Here is a 15,504-nt window from a genome sequence, read left to right on the forward strand (position 1 = left end):
GTTTGTGTGTCTCTCTCTCCGTGTATTCAGCAAAAACATGTGACATATACAGTATATGATTTTTCTTCAACATACATCAGACGTATTCTGTCACTATTTTCATCTTCTTTGATTGTCTATTCAATTCTATGGATTAGTCTAATTTGGATAAACTTCGAACGGACCGAGGCGGTCGCTTGGCTTTTCTCAACCACTTTCTTCCTTAAAGAGCCCCTTTTATTGCCGAGTAGTGTAGCCGGACGCCAGGGAGGAGTTTTCGCCCACTCTTGGGATCTCCTGGCTTGGGGTGGAGGGAGGGAGGTGCCGAAGCAACTCCACGTCGGGCTGCTGGAGCGCGGCCTCGCCTCCCGGTTGCGCTTGTGTGTGTGTGTGTGTGTGTGTGTGTGTGTGTTTTCCTTGCTGCTGCTGTTGCTGTGATCTTTAAAGTGTTACTAATTGCACCTCCTGGTTTGGCGCCTTGGGGGGAAAAAGGCAGCGGCCAATCCGCGCTGGAGGAGCGCAGGGGGAGAGAGAGAGAGAGACGAGTGGGGAGGATTGGGGGAGTCCCCCGAGCGGGGAGTCGTGGCGGGCCGTCAGCCAGGCTGCCCACCCGGGATATAAAGAGCCGGGAGCCGTCCGGCCGCTTCCAGAGGCCCCAACCTCTCCTGCGAGGCCAGCAGCGGGGATGGAAGATATGATGGATGGCTGTCCGTTTGCTTCCCCTTCGAGCGGCTTCTTCGACAGCAGCTCGCCCTTCGGCCCTTCCCCCGAGGAGGAGGAGGAAGAAGAGGCCTTCGTTCGGAGGAGGGTCCCCGCCTCCTTCCGAGACCTCCCGGCGGAGCCGCCTGGGGGTTCGGACGGCGAGGGACACGTCCGCGCCCCGACGGGCCCAACGCAAAGCGGCCCCTGCCTGCTCTGGGCTTGCAAAGCCTGCAAGAAGAAAGCGACGAGCCCGGGCGACCGGCGCAAGGCGGCCACCCTGCGTGAGAGGCGGCGGCTGAAGAAGGTCAACCAGGCTTTCGAGGCGCTCAAGCGCTGCTGCACCTCGGCCGACGCCGCCCAGCGCCTGCCCAAAGTGGAGATCTTGCGCAACGCCATCGGCTACATCGAGAGCCTGCAGGAGCTGCTGCGAGAGCAGGTCCAGCACTTGTGCGCGCTGCCCGCGCCCGGCTCCTCCCGGCCCCCCAGCCCAGACTCCGGTGGCTCCGACGGCCTGGTAAGAACTGGGGGGGGAAGGGTCGGAATCCCCTCCCGCCGGAATGAGAGCAGGGAAAGGCGGCATGCAGGCTCGGAAGGGGCTAACTGGGGCGGAGGGGGATCCGAGAGAGAAGCCCGCGGTGTTCGCTGCAGGCTCACCTGCTCCTGTTCGCTCTTTTTTGAAATAATTGTAATGTTTTCCCTAACATCCCGTTCCTGGGACCCTGCCAGCTTCCACCCACCCACCCTTCACAGCCCAAGTGGTTGGATTCACACGACATATGAAGCTGGACAGGGATGGATGGATGGGTGGATGGATGGATAGGTAGATAGCAGAGGTGGGCTGCTGAGGTGGAAGGGTGATGTGTGCTTGCCCCTGTGGCTCTGAGTATAGTGGATTCCAGCGCAATTCTGCTACTGCACCTGGGCAGGTAGAGAAATCGCACATGGACAAGCAGGTGCTAGTGGAGTCCAGGAGTCTAGTGCTAGTGGAGTCCAGTGCAATTCTGCTACTGCACCGAGGCAGGTAGAGAAATCACACGTGGACATGCAGGTGTCCACGCGTGATTTCACTACCTGCCTAGGTGCAGTAGCAGAATTGTGCTGGGCTCCACTAGCACTCAGAGCCACGGGGACAAGCACATGTCACCATTCCACCTTAGCAGCCCACCACTGGTAGGTAGGTGTTCTGTCTGGGTCACAACAGGTAGGTAGGTAGATAGAACACACATAGAGAGATAGCAATAGCACTTAGACTTATATACCGCTTCACAGTGCTTTACAGACCTCTCTAAGAGATTTACAGAGAGTAAACATGTTGCCCCTAACAATCTGGGTCCTCATTTTACTGACCTTGAAAGCATGGAAGGCTGAGTCAACCTTTGGCCTACTGAGATTTGATCTGCCAAACTGCTGGCAGAAGGTGATCAGCAGAAGTAGCTTGCAGTACTGCACTCTAACCACTGCACCATCCAGGCTCTATACAGTATCTATCTATAGATAAAGAGGGATGGAGGATAAGAGATAGAGAAACAGAGAGAGGAAGAGAGGAGAAGAGAGAGGGGGAGGAAAAAGAGGGAGAGGAAAGAGAGGGGGGTGGAAAGAAAAAAATGATATTACAAACGGTTTTTTTAATTGTTGCTAAATGTAATATTTCAAAAGCAGAGGAAAAAGAAGAGGCATAAAAGTGCATTTATCATGTTTTCTTAGAACAATTAGCTGAACTCTACGTTTTTTAAAAAAATATTATTTTAGGTAGCAAAACCTCATTATTCAGATTAAATTGCCATGTTGGCACTTTGTGATAAATAAACGGTTTTTGGGTTGTAGTTTTGGGCATAGCAAATTTTAGTGAAGCTTTCCAGGCATGGAGGCAGGATTTGAAATTCTCAAAATGCAGAAGAAGGCTGCATTTTCAGGTTGACTCCTGAACCCACAGGAAAACCTTTCTGATTCTGGAAGCAATTTTTTGGCATGTTTGGGGGTTGCAAGGAGGAGACGTTCCTACAGGAGCTTCTAGAGGAAGTCAGGCCCTTTTCAGAGTCCAGTAGAAATTGGTTGTGCTGAGTTGCTTTTCTCTAGCTGTGCCAACACCTTTGCTCATTCCACATGGTATGCAAAGCTTTAGTGAGTAGCTACAGAAGTATTCAAACTTGGTAACTTTAAGACTTGTTGATTTCAACTCCCAAAATTCTCCATCCAGCTATGGGAAGGAGCACTTCTAGTAAGTAGGAATAAGATTGTGCTATTTGTGTGGTAAGTGTGCAAGGCCACTGTGGTGTGTCACAATCACTTTGTTTCTATGACTGTCTTAATGGGGATATTTGGGGGGAAAACACATTTTGATATTTCCTTTTGACAATTTTTGGAAGTTAATTGTTAGTTGCCTGTCCATGTTTTACAAATAGAAAATGGAGACAAATTTCCAGAGGAACCTGTTTGTTCTGTGGCTTAGCTTGTTCCCATTAATTGAAATTCTATGTAGGACATAGTATCTCCACATGCTGCATGTTACCACTGCAGTGTAAGATTATTCATTCAAAATTTATGCTACAGCAAAACTTTGTTTTCCTTTTTTGTTTGCTGGGTACACAATCAAAATATAATTTTAGGTATCCTTCCACAATTTAAGCACCCTCCCTGGATACAAAAAGAAAGAAGAGAAAATTATAAGGTTAAACAGTTACATTTTTTTTAAAAAAATAGATTGAGTTGTGTGCTTGTGTTACAAGGGAATATTCTGAACATTTATCTAAGGCAGGGCTTCTCAAGCTCAGCAAATTTAGGATGTGTAGATTCCAATTCCAAAGCTGGCTGGGGAATTCTGGGAGTTGGAGGCCACACATCTTAAAGTCCCTGAAGTTAAGAAACACTATATATTATAGTCTAACTCATACCCCCGAGGAAGAGCTATAAAGTTGCAGTATAAACAATAATGGTTGGGCGGGCAAGCTGTACCCTTCAAATTTCCTTGCGATCAATCTTATCAAATGGTAAAGTCTTCAAACGACTCTGGGAAATTCTTGTACTCATTTCTCTGAAAATATACTGCACAGCACCTCACTTCATACATCAATTTCCTATAATTCTGCACCAGTTTTCCCTTCTTTCCTAGGGGAGTTCACAGAAGTGATCCAGCAAGGATTACTGTCTTGATTTAACATTCAGGGCCAGTGACCATAAACCTGTTTATTTAAATATCAGCATTGTTGTGATTCAAAGATGTGTACATAGTGATTCTAGGCATATTGAGATTGCAACTGTCAGGCTGTGATGGGTTTTTTTTTTTTTTACTTGGTGGTGTTTATTCAGATTGTCCATTGGTAGGATTGTGATGTTTGCTAAAGTTATAGATCCCTGAAGGCAAGAGCTTAACCCTGAGTCTGTTAAAGTGTTTGCTTTGAAGTTCATGACATCATAAGGTTTCCCTGTTTCAGCTTGAGTGAAATACCAGTTGCGTTTCAGTTTAAGTGTTAAGAAGCTGTCTGCTTCAGTTCCAAAGTGCCTCTGATGGTCCTTGCTCTTAACTGTTTCCAAACCCTTGTTCAGAAAACTCATTAGGCCAGGCTGAAGCATGTGAAAAATGCAGAGTACAAACAAGCCATTGTAAAGTTTACTTGGTGTTCAACCATGAACCCCTCATCTGAAGGCAGGTCCCTCACCCCTTTGTAACACCACTTTGGGAAAGTGTCACCTTCAGATCTTAAATGTTTACACATATGTATGTACTTTAAGTAGTCCTAGTAAAGATATTTTCTTCACGTGCATTATTTTTGTGAGTAACACAGCTACTTTTGCTTAGCATGGATAGTTATACAGTTGTATGTACATGTTGATATAATACAGTATATGTACATTATTAATTTTTCAGAAAATGCAGAAATTACTTTAACAGGAATTCAAAATGAGATTATTATAATTTGAACATTAGATTTAGGCCCTGCCCAAAATCAAGATGATTCTGGCTAGATAATGTAAAACAAAACAACATTATATAAAAATACATGAAACAAAATGTAATGCATATAAGATCAGATTGTCTGAACCATCATCTATCTTCATCTTACTATTATTTATCATGTATTTATCATCTATCAACTATCCACTTCCTCCCTCCCTAGCAAAATGCAATGCACACAGTCTAAACAGTGAAAAGACTAAGCATGTCCCAACTTTGAGCCTTTGATGGACAAAATCCACATATAAAAAACAAAATATGGTCTATATACTACAATAGTTTTCTCTTGAGATGCCAAGCACTGATGTGCTTGTATTTAGCAAAAAGCCATTTCCCCCCTGCTATGCTCCTATTCTTGCTTCAACTCCTTCTTGATTAGCAGTTCGAAAGCATGCAAATGCAAGTAGATAAATAGATGAGTTTGGTTTGTTAGCTTATTACCCAAGGGAGTTTTCTTGCCATGGCTAGGATAGCTAAATCTTGGGAAGTGGTCACATAAATACATAGGCTCAGATTCCAGTCAGTAGAATACCTAACATATATCTTAAAACGTATTCATTATGCAATAGTAACAATGCTAATTACTACTACTATTAGTAGTATTAGTTAAAAAGTATATAATTAATAGAAACTCCATGCAACCTTGAAATACAATTAAGTTACTTTATATAGCAGAATCATATCTGATCTGTACTAGGAAGCTGTACTTGTATAATGATAGCAAAAATTAGAAGCAAAGCATTAGGTATTGAAACTGTGAACCCTATTATAAGATTTTAGTTATTCAAATAACACTAATGTACACTATATCAGAACCTTATTTGCCATATATTGTTGAATTAATCCAATGTTTTCTTTGGCCACAGATGCAAAACAGAAAACAATACCTGAACAAGTTGCACTGTATGGCCTGATTGTTATTTTGACTCCCAAGGCAGAAAATCCTGCAAATTTTGCCTTCCTTTCCATCATTAAAACACAACATGTTAAATAACTATTTCTTGTCCTTCTTAACAGCAAAAAACAGTTGTCTGAAATGATCACCTCAATTTTTAAATGTTTTGACAACCTTGTTCATTATGTGTGAAATAACTAAGAACAGTCTGTGCACTTGATGGTGCAGTGGTTAAATGCAGTACTGCAGGCTACTTCTGCTGACTGTCTGCTGCCTGCAATTTGGCAGTTTGAATCTCACCAGACTCAAGGTTGACTCAGCCTTCCATCCTTCTGACGTGGGTAAAATGAAGACCCAGATTGTTGGGGGCAATATGCTGACTCTATAAACCACTTAGAGAGGGCTGTAAAGAACTGTGAACGGTATATAAGTCTAAGCGCTACTGCTTTGGGCCACACTGGATGACACAACTACACAACCAGAAAGCATCCTCTGTGAGACTTCACGGGACTGCATTCAGCCCTGTACTTAGATGTATCCAGATATTCCTGGTATCTGTCCAAGTTCATTGTTCTTTGCAGATATTCTGGCAGGTGAAATCCAATTGGCAGTGCCTTTAATGTATAGAACACCGCAACCTTATGGCTTCTTATCTATTTCAGACTGAATGCAGCAGTCCCCTGTGGTCCAGAAGGAACAGCACTTATAGCAAGAGTTATTGCTCTGATCTCCAAAATGGTAAGCCTCATAGATCTTAACTCTCCAAGGATGGCATTAAGAGCATAAAAATGGAGGTTAATAGAACAATCCAGTAGCTTCTCTGCTAATATCTGGCAACACATGGTAGACTTTGAAAAGAGAAATTCAGTAACCTTAGATTCAAATATCTTTTAGCTACCTTTCTCTTTAAAGGTATACAGAGTGGAGTACACAAACAATATACAATATTTTATGCAGCTTAGATCTCAGATGTTTGTGTAATTTCTGGAATCAAGTCCCATAAACAAAAATGGAAAGAACTGAGTATGCTTAGGTGGAAGAAAAAATAATTAAAAGACAGAATGATAGCAGTTTTCAAATAGATGAAATGTTGACACATTAAGCCAGTGTTTCCCAACCTTGGCAACTTGAAGATATCTGGACTTCAACTCCCAGAATTCCCCAGCCAGCATTCACTGGCTAGGGAATTCTGGGAGTTGAAGTCCAAATATCTTCAAGTTGCCAAGGTTGGGAAACACTGCATTAAGCTTATTTTGTTCTGCTTTTCAAAGCGTATCTTACAAATTCCTAATCAGTTGCTGACTCTTCTAATTGTTCCTAAAACTGTAGTAGAAAACTTTGGAGGTTGTTGAAAAAACTGCCTGACCAATGACTTCACATAACAAACAGAATATTATTTCCTAAACATTAGTCAAATTTGCTCATTGGGTCTTGTAATGTCATGTTAATCATCAAAGTAATTTTAGACAATTGAAGTGATCAGAAAGGATATGTTTCCATGCATTAGCTGACAAATAGCTTGAAGGAGAGAAATAATGGATTCTCCTTTATTAATGGAGATAACATACTGGAAGGAACATGCACGACATTTGCAGTGGCTGGCTTAGACCAACTCATGAAGTAACATCAAAGTTTGATTCTGTATCTCTTTCCATTAAGTGCTATTTTGTCTTCCAGCCTTCCCCTCAGAAGTAGCAAGCACTACCCTCTCCAGCCTGGACTGCTTATCCAGCATAGTGGATAGAATCTCTTCTTCAGATCATGAGAGGCTCTCCCTCCAGGACGCTGCTCCTCTTTCTCCTATTGCCAGCCCTGAATCCCGGCCAGCCTCTCCTGAGGCCCCTCATTCCAACCTGATCTATCATGTACTTTGAACTGCCTGAGATTTGACACCAGCTGGGCCAATGATTGGGTGCTTCTGAGAATTCCCAGCATCAACAAGGAGATGCTCCGTTGAAATATGAAGCTCTTGGAATTCCAGTGGACCAAAAATATAGATACAAAGAAAAAAAAGTCACTTTATTTTGTCCTACCTTCCCTTTTTAGAAAGGAAATGATATATTTAAGCAAACTACTTTTTCATACTATGTACTATAATTATATGCTGACCTTTAAATTGTATGACATCACTATCTTAATTATCATAAAGAATAGAAGCCAAATGTGAGGATGTAGATCCATGGTTTGAATCGCTATAAGAAAACACGGGATTAGTTGAAATTATATTTCATAAAAATACTTTTAATAAAAAAACATTAACTATATGATATCTTGTTTTCATCTATAATATTATAACATGATCGTATCTAAAACTAATAACCCAGGATCAGCTAGGACAAAGCAGCAGAGCTCAAAAGGCAGGTGTTTGGTTTTAAGCCACTATGTTATGCTCATTTATTTTGATATTTATTTTACCACTAGGGGGAGACATTTAGATGTTCTTAGATTAACATTGATTCAGGTTTCCAATTGCTACTACTGCTTCAGACCTACAGTATTTAGACAAAGACCTGTGGAATGCAATAACATCATATCATGTTTCTGTTACTCTCTTTTCCTCCTGTAGCCAGGGTCCCTGACTCAGTATTAAGCACTGAACTGCTTTGGTCAGCCTCTCTCATTCTAAATTTAGAAAATCAAAGGGGAAGGGGAATCTGGTTTTATTTTTATAATTATGTTTTTGATAACAATAAAAAAACTTTACTATTTTGATATGATTTTCTATGTAAAATGATCCTTGGCATAGGATTTGGATGCTAAGTGGTTCTTTAATGTGATATTTCCATTCTTTAAATTCAAAAGACTCATAGCCTAATGTTTGAAAACACTCTTGATCTCTGTGCAACTCGGTGTCTGGAATATGCTTTCATGTTTTGTGATAGATAGCTGTTCTTCAGAGGCCAACTGAGTTAGCCTGTGCCAAAAACTGGAATGTTTACATACAAACACACATAAACTATGTTGTACTTAGTTGTTCTAAGTTATAGTGAGCTGTTGATCCTATGTAACACTATAATGATATTAACTAAATAGTATTTTAATTAAATTCAGTGTTTGATAGAAGAAAAAGTAGTTCACATTTCGGCCTGATATACTGTAACTAGATCTATGATTTAGTTATTTAGTTATTTTGCAGCTGGCTCACTCGGTAATGAACTTAACTGAATATATGCCTACTACCAATACGTGTGTGAGTGAACAAACATACATGTGTGTGTGTGAGAGAGAGATATCCAGATATCAAATTTTGAACTTTGTAGGGTAACAACAGATACTTGGCTTTCTCTTCAAGATCTTGAAAGGCAGCTGCAATTTATTAATATAATTTTCCTTAGCAGCATGCTAGAAAAGAATATATTTTCTCAAATCATTCATTAGAATGTAGACCCTTGGCAACTTGTCACTTGTAAGCAGTATTAGGAAATCCAGATAAGTTCTCTTAGTCAACAATTTTTTTGCAGGAGCTAATCAGAATAATTTATTCTAGCTAGAATTTCTCAAACTTGACATCTTTAAGAAATGTGAACCAACTTCCAGGGTGGCTGAATGGGAAATTCAGGGGATTTAAGTTCACATAATTGAAAGTGGCCAAGTTTGGGAAATACCACCCTAGCCTCTAACGCAGTGGTTTTCAATCTTTCTAATGCCACGACCCCTTAATACAGTTCCTCATGTTGTGATAACCCCCAACCATAAGTCTAGTACCAATTCTCCCAATAGAGCTTTAAGCTGATTGGCACATAGGTCAGAGGGACACCCACACTGTAAACACCTGATTGGTCGATTGTAAAAATATGTTCCCTGGTGCCAGAATAAAAGCTTTAGTTCCTAACACCATGGGAAATTTGTCTTTTCCCATGGTCCTCGGCAACCCCTATGAAATAGTCGTTCGACCCCCAAAGGGGTCCCGACCCCCAGGTTGAGAACCACTGCTCTAACGTATCCATTGTGAACTTAATTTACCTACTATGCTGTGATTGCAGATATATTAATAGATTTATGAGCTAGTTCTCCAACATAATTTATTGTCATGCACTGGCCATCCCTATCCCCAATTTAGTCCCATGCATCACACGATGTTGCCATGACCAATGTTCCCTCTATTTTCGGTGTGGGCGGAAAAGTGTAGTGTCTGAGCAACAGTCCCTTTGGGACTGGGCGGCATAGAAGTATAAATCAATCAATCAATCAATCAATCAATCAATCAATCAATCAATCAATCAATCCCTTCTTTTTTATTAAAAGAAATTAATAATTAAAAAAAACCCAAAATCCATTACTATTAAAACTAAAACAACCAGCAAAACTATTAATAAAAACAGGTGAGGGCTGGTTTTTTTCTCTGTTATTATTTAAGTGCTTTTACCATATGCTTTAAATCAAGAGTCACTTCTCTCTCTGTTTCTCTCTCTTTCCTGTCATTCTCTGCCTCAATCATTTTCTCATTTCTCTTTCTCTTCCTTCCACTCTTCTCTCTCTCCTTCTTCCTCTCTCTCACTCTCTTCCTTCCTCTCTCATCTCTCTTTCTTTCTCTCTCTCTCTCTTTCTCTATCTTGCTTTCTTCCTCTCACTGCCTTCCTTCCTCTCTCATCTCTTTCTTTCTTTCTCTCTCTTTCTCTCTCTTGCTTTCTTCCTCTCTCACACTTTCTTCCTTCCTCTCTCATCTCTCTCTTTCGTTCTTTCTTTCTTTCTCTCTTTCTCTCTCTTGCTTTCTTCCTCTCTCTCACTCTATTCCTTCCTCTCTCATCTCTTTCTTTCTTTCTTTCTTTCTTTCTCTTTCTCTATCTCTCCCCCTCTTGCTCTCTCTTTTTCTCACTTTCCCTCTCTTGTTTTCTTTCTCTCACTCTTTCTCTCTCTCGTTCTCTCTCTCTTGCTATCTCTTTCTCTCCCCCCTCTTTCTCTCTCTCTCTCTTTCTCACTTTCTCTCTATCTTGCTCTGTTGCTCTCACTCTCGTTCTCCGGAGGCTGTCGAAAGTGATTTACAATGACGGACACGCGGGCCGGTGCGCGCTCTCCCCATCTCCCTGCCAGCCCACCCGGAACATTCAAAATAAGAAAACCCTTCGCTCTTACTTTGAATGTTCCGGGTGGGCTGGTAGGGGGATGGGGAGAGCGCGTGCTGGCCTGTGTGTCCGACATTGTAAATCGCCTTCGCCGGCCCCCACTGTGAGAACGCCTGCCCCGCCTCTCTTGCAGCAGAGGAGAAAGAGAGGCGGATCGGGCGGGCGGGGGGCAGCGGCAAGTAGCCAGGGGCACGAGGGGGCTAGAGGCGGGGGGTGGCCGCGGCTTCGTGCGCGCCCTTGGAAAAGGGCGCACGGGGGGTGTTTTGGGGGGCGCTGGTGCAGGCGTGCGCAGCCTACAGGGAACGGTGGCCATGACGATGCAAGTTTGACACCCCTAGATTAGAGAGAAGACAGGCTCTATTTCAGACTGCACAGTTATCTACTGTATTGTTTTAATTTGGATTGCTACTCTGAATAGGACATAATAATCCAAATAATCTTTTCTAGTGTTACGATTCTAAGGCAGTGGCATATTGAAACTGTCACTAAGTCTATGGAAGGGCCTGTTTATGCAAATGATTAAGCATTGCAAGAAAGGCACATAGAAGCTTGGGATTCATCTACCCTAACCTTGAACAATTCGAAAAATTGTGAGTAGAACTCCAGCTGGATTCATATGTGCGCTTTTGGCAGTGCAGGAATTTTTGCATATTTTTAAACAGTTATACAAAAGCATTTGAAATTTGAACCTATGATAACAGTATTTTAATAAGTAGTTTAACTGTCACCAAAGCTTGTGCACCTGGCAATTCTAAAGCAAAACAAAACACAAAACCTATGAAGAAATATTGGACAACTCACATTGGTGGTGAATTAACTTAACTGATTAATAACAACTTAATACGACATTCATTAAAATTAATTATATAAAGCAAAATTAACTTTTCAATTTTTTAACTTTTTAACTTTAACTTTTTTGTTTTTTCCAAATTTTAGGAGTTGTTGTACTTCTTTAAGACTGTATGGAACTCTAAAAACATTTTTGATAGCCTCCCATTACCTTGTTTAGATATCAAATCATGACTCTAAAACAGTGATGGTGAACCTATTTTGGTTCACGAGCCAAAAGGGTGTGTGTGCGCACGCTAGTGTACATGCACATGCCCACACCCTCCCCTCATGCATGTGCATCCCTGTGCTGCCCCTGCACATGCTCATGACCTCCCAGCCCCCTCATATGCACAAAGGCCTCGCAAGTCTGGGACAGTGAAAAAATGACCAAACGGGCAAACCGGAAGTTCAGAAAAATGGACTTCGGGTTTGTCCATTGTACTGTTTTTCCAATTCCAGAGGCTTCAGGGAACCTTCCTGAAGCTCCCGATTACAAAAAAAACAAACAAACAGCATAACAGGCAAACCGGAAGTCCATTTTTCTGAACTTCCAGTTTACCTATTGGCCGTTTTTCGCAATCAGCTGGCCAGTACACACATGCGCAATGGAGCTGACATAGGGCAATGACCCCCTGATATGGTTCCACGTACCACCTGTAGCACACATGCCATAGGTTCATCATCACTGGCCTAAAATGTCAAACAAATTCAAAAAAGCTCTGTTTTATAAATATCATTAACTTAATACAGGGGTACCTCAAGATATGAACCCCTCGTCTTACGAACAACCCGAGATACGAACCCGGGGTTCAGAAAAATTTTGCCTCTTCTTGCGAACTTTTTTCATCTTACGAACGCCAAACCCGAACTTCTGGGTTCGCCGTTCGGGAGGCTGCTGGGAAGCCCCCTGGCTGTTTTAAAAGGTGACAGCCAGGCAGCGGGGCTTCCCAGCGGCCTCCCGAACGCCGAACCCGGAAGTTCAGCAAAAGTTCGGGTTCGGGAGGCTGCTGGGAAGCCGCGCCGCCCGGCTGTCACCTTTTAAAACAGCCGGGGGGTTTCCCAGCAGCCTCCCGAAGCCGAACGCGGAAGTTCAGGTTTGGCGTTCCGCTTCGGGAGGCTGCTGGGAAGTCCCCCGGCTGTTTTAAAAGGTGACAGCCGGGCTGCGCGGCTTCCCAGCAGCCTCCCGAACCCCGAACTTTTGCTGAACTTCCGGGTTCGGGGTTCGGGAGGCTGCTAGGAAGCCCCATAGCCCGGCTGTCAACTTTGAAAACAGCCAGGGGGGGGTGTGTCCCAGCAGCCTCCTGAAGCCGAACGCCAAACCTGAACTTCCGCGTTCGGCTTCGGGAGGCTGCTAGGACACCCCCCCCGGCTGTTTTCAAAGTTGACAGCCGGGCTGTGGGGCTTCCCAGCAGCCTCCTGAACCCTGAACTTTTGTCGAACTTCTGGGTTTGGGGTTCAGGAGGCTGCTGGAAAGCCCCGCAGCCTGGCTGTCACCTTTAAAAACAGCTGGGGGGGGGGGTTCCCAGCAGCCTCCCGAAGCCGAACGCCAAACCCGAACTTCCGCATTCGGCTTCGGAAGGCTGCTGGGAAACCCCCCCCGGCTGTTTTAAAAGGTGACAGCCGGGCTGCGCGGCTTCCCAGCAGCTTCCTGAACCCCGAACTTTTGCCAAACTTCTGGGTTCAGGGGTCAGGAGGCTGCTGATAAGCCCCGCAGCCCGGCTGTCACCTTTTTAAACAGCCGGGGGGCTTCTTGGCGGCCTCCCGAACCCCGAACCCGGAAGTTTGGATTTGGCGTTCGGCGTTCGGGAGGCCGATGAGAAGCCCCCGGGCTGTTTTAAAAGGTGACAGCCAGGCAGCAGCGTTTTTTTGTGGGGGTTTTTTGTTGCACGGATTAATTGACTTTACATTGTTTCCTAGGGGAAACAATGTTTCGTCTTACGAACCTTTCGTCTTACGACCCTCCCCCGGGAACCAATTAGGTTCGTAAGACGAGGTATGACTGTATATAGACTCCAGAGCAGGTGTGTCAAACTCATGGGCGAGATATGTCATGCACTGGCTACACCCATGCCTGGTTTAGAGAAGGAGAAAAAAGTCATGATACATCACATGATGCTGCTTTGACATTTGGCACTCCTCAAACAAATCTTTTCAGGAAGAGATAAAACTAATTTGGTGTTAAAGACTTGATAACGAAGCTCTAGTCCAGAAAATGACTACATGCTCTATGAAGTATGACCTTCTGTAGCCAAAGCACATATTTAAAATTTTACAAATATTTATATACCCCTCTGCTATATCCCAAGGGGCTTGTATGACTTACAAAAAATTCTGATTAGCAACAATAAAATTCAGTCTATCAATGGCATCTTAAACAATAGCAATATAGGCAATATCACACAAAGGCTTATCTTGGATAGCAAGATAACAAACTCATGTTTATTGTTTTGTTTCCTCTTACTTTGCTTTTGATTAAGCATTCTGCATAACCCAGAAGCTTGTTCACTATTTTTGTTATTTTGTTTTGTGCTAATAATATATTGCTCGTAACATTACATCCTTACTGGTTCACTTGTTTGGAAGTTCTACGATACAATAGGTTAAAAGTTCACTAAAAGTCTTAATGTAAACCGGGATTCTGGATGATAGTAAATAATTAGCAATGTTTTAAGACTGCAGATCCCTGTCTTGAAACACCTGGAAATATTACATTGAGGACTAATATATTTATAGAATGAAAGTAATACAGAAAAGAAGTTAGCATTTTTAAGGCAAAGTTAGAATTACTTTGCATATACTGTATTTGTCTCTGCCTTTAAAACCCCCCAATTTCAATCATTAAATTTATAAAGGAGGACATCTGCTGGAAAAATCTGGTATTACATATTATTGCCAAAGAAAAGGTAAAAAATATAGAATCTATTAACACCTTTGGTTAATAAGCATTAGCCCAGCTTGGAACCCATTCTAAATTTTCATTTCTGTAATTTCAAATAGAAAGAAATGTGTAAATTGATTACTGAAGACAACAATTTAACTTTTATTGTCTTCCAATTTTCCCCAAGTTTTTCTCCTTTTGTGTTAAAAAAAAGATTTTGTGTTCTATATTATTTTGAGGGCATTTTCTATTTCATCTTTTAACAACTTTGGGGTTTTATGCTCATTTGATTTTTATGAGAGGATAGAAGAATTATTGTTTTTTCTCAAGCACTCTGATGCCTTCCCCCAATGCCAACCCACAAAGAGAGGGTTAAAAAGGTCAAGATGGAATATGCAAGACATTTTAAAAGAGGAGAGCTTATGTCATGTCATTGTGGCTACCATGTTGATTCTGCCCTCTGGTGGCTGTTCTTGCTACTCATCTGCCCTGATTTAAACAAACAAACAAAATTATATGCCACCCCTCTCACTATCAAAGCGACTCTCAGTGGGTTATCAAATGATAAAAAGACAATATAAAAACTGTTAAAATTAGTAAGGATTAAATAATTATTTATTCCAGCTCCAATGAGATCTGTCAATATTTATCCGTCGTTTAGTTTGAAACTAAAAAATATGCACTAGACTGGTATATTTTAAAAAATAAAATAAACTGGAATATAAAAATAAAAGTGTGATCAATTTATTTGATCTGTTTATTTGTGATTGGACAGCTCTGAATCGTTAAAGGTACATTGCTTCCAAATGAAATTCTATCCTGTATTTCCCCCTCATTTTGAATCCTTTCTAACATGGTTGAAAGGTGATTTGCTAATTGTTGTGTCCAGAGGACACTTAGGCCTTGAACCCGTCCCACATTCCTTGGGCGGGAAAATACTGCAAGGTGATTGGTTGGCTCAGCCTGGCAGCCCGGCATATATATAGCTTCCAGGCACGGCCATGTTGGTCTTGTTTCTGTTCTGTAAACCATTACCTCTTGTTCAATAAAGAATTGTTCTTAACCATTGATTGCAGTCCTTCATCCAGTAAGGATCTAACACTAATGAAGATGATCCAGACTTCTTGCTGTCAGAAGTTCCCAAACCGGAGCAAATTTTCACTTTCTGTTAGAAATGTATGTTTCCTCCATATGATCCTTGTCA

General features: G+C 42.2%; 1 protein-coding gene across 1 annotated transcript; it reads left to right on the forward strand.

The window, feature by feature from the left end:
* Positions 1 to 231: 231 nt before the first annotated feature.
* MYF5 (myogenic factor 5) lies at positions 232 to 8,240 on the forward strand. The gene is made up of 3 exons (XM_070754769.1): positions 232 to 1,195; positions 6,191 to 6,266; positions 7,206 to 8,240. The coding sequence occupies exons 1-3, from the start codon at positions 665 to 667 to the stop codon at positions 7,400 to 7,402; spliced, it is 804 nt and encodes a 267-aa protein (XP_070610870.1). The 5' UTR covers positions 232 to 664; the 3' UTR covers positions 7,403 to 8,240.
* The last annotated feature ends 7,264 nt before the right edge of the window (positions 8,241 to 15,504 follow it).

The sequence above is a fragment of the Erythrolamprus reginae genome, chromosome 6 (genome assembly GCF_031021105.1).
Source record: "Erythrolamprus reginae isolate rEryReg1 chromosome 6, rEryReg1.hap1, whole genome shotgun sequence".
Classification (NCBI taxonomy): Eukaryota; Metazoa; Chordata; class Lepidosauria; order Squamata; family Dipsadidae; genus Erythrolamprus; species Erythrolamprus reginae.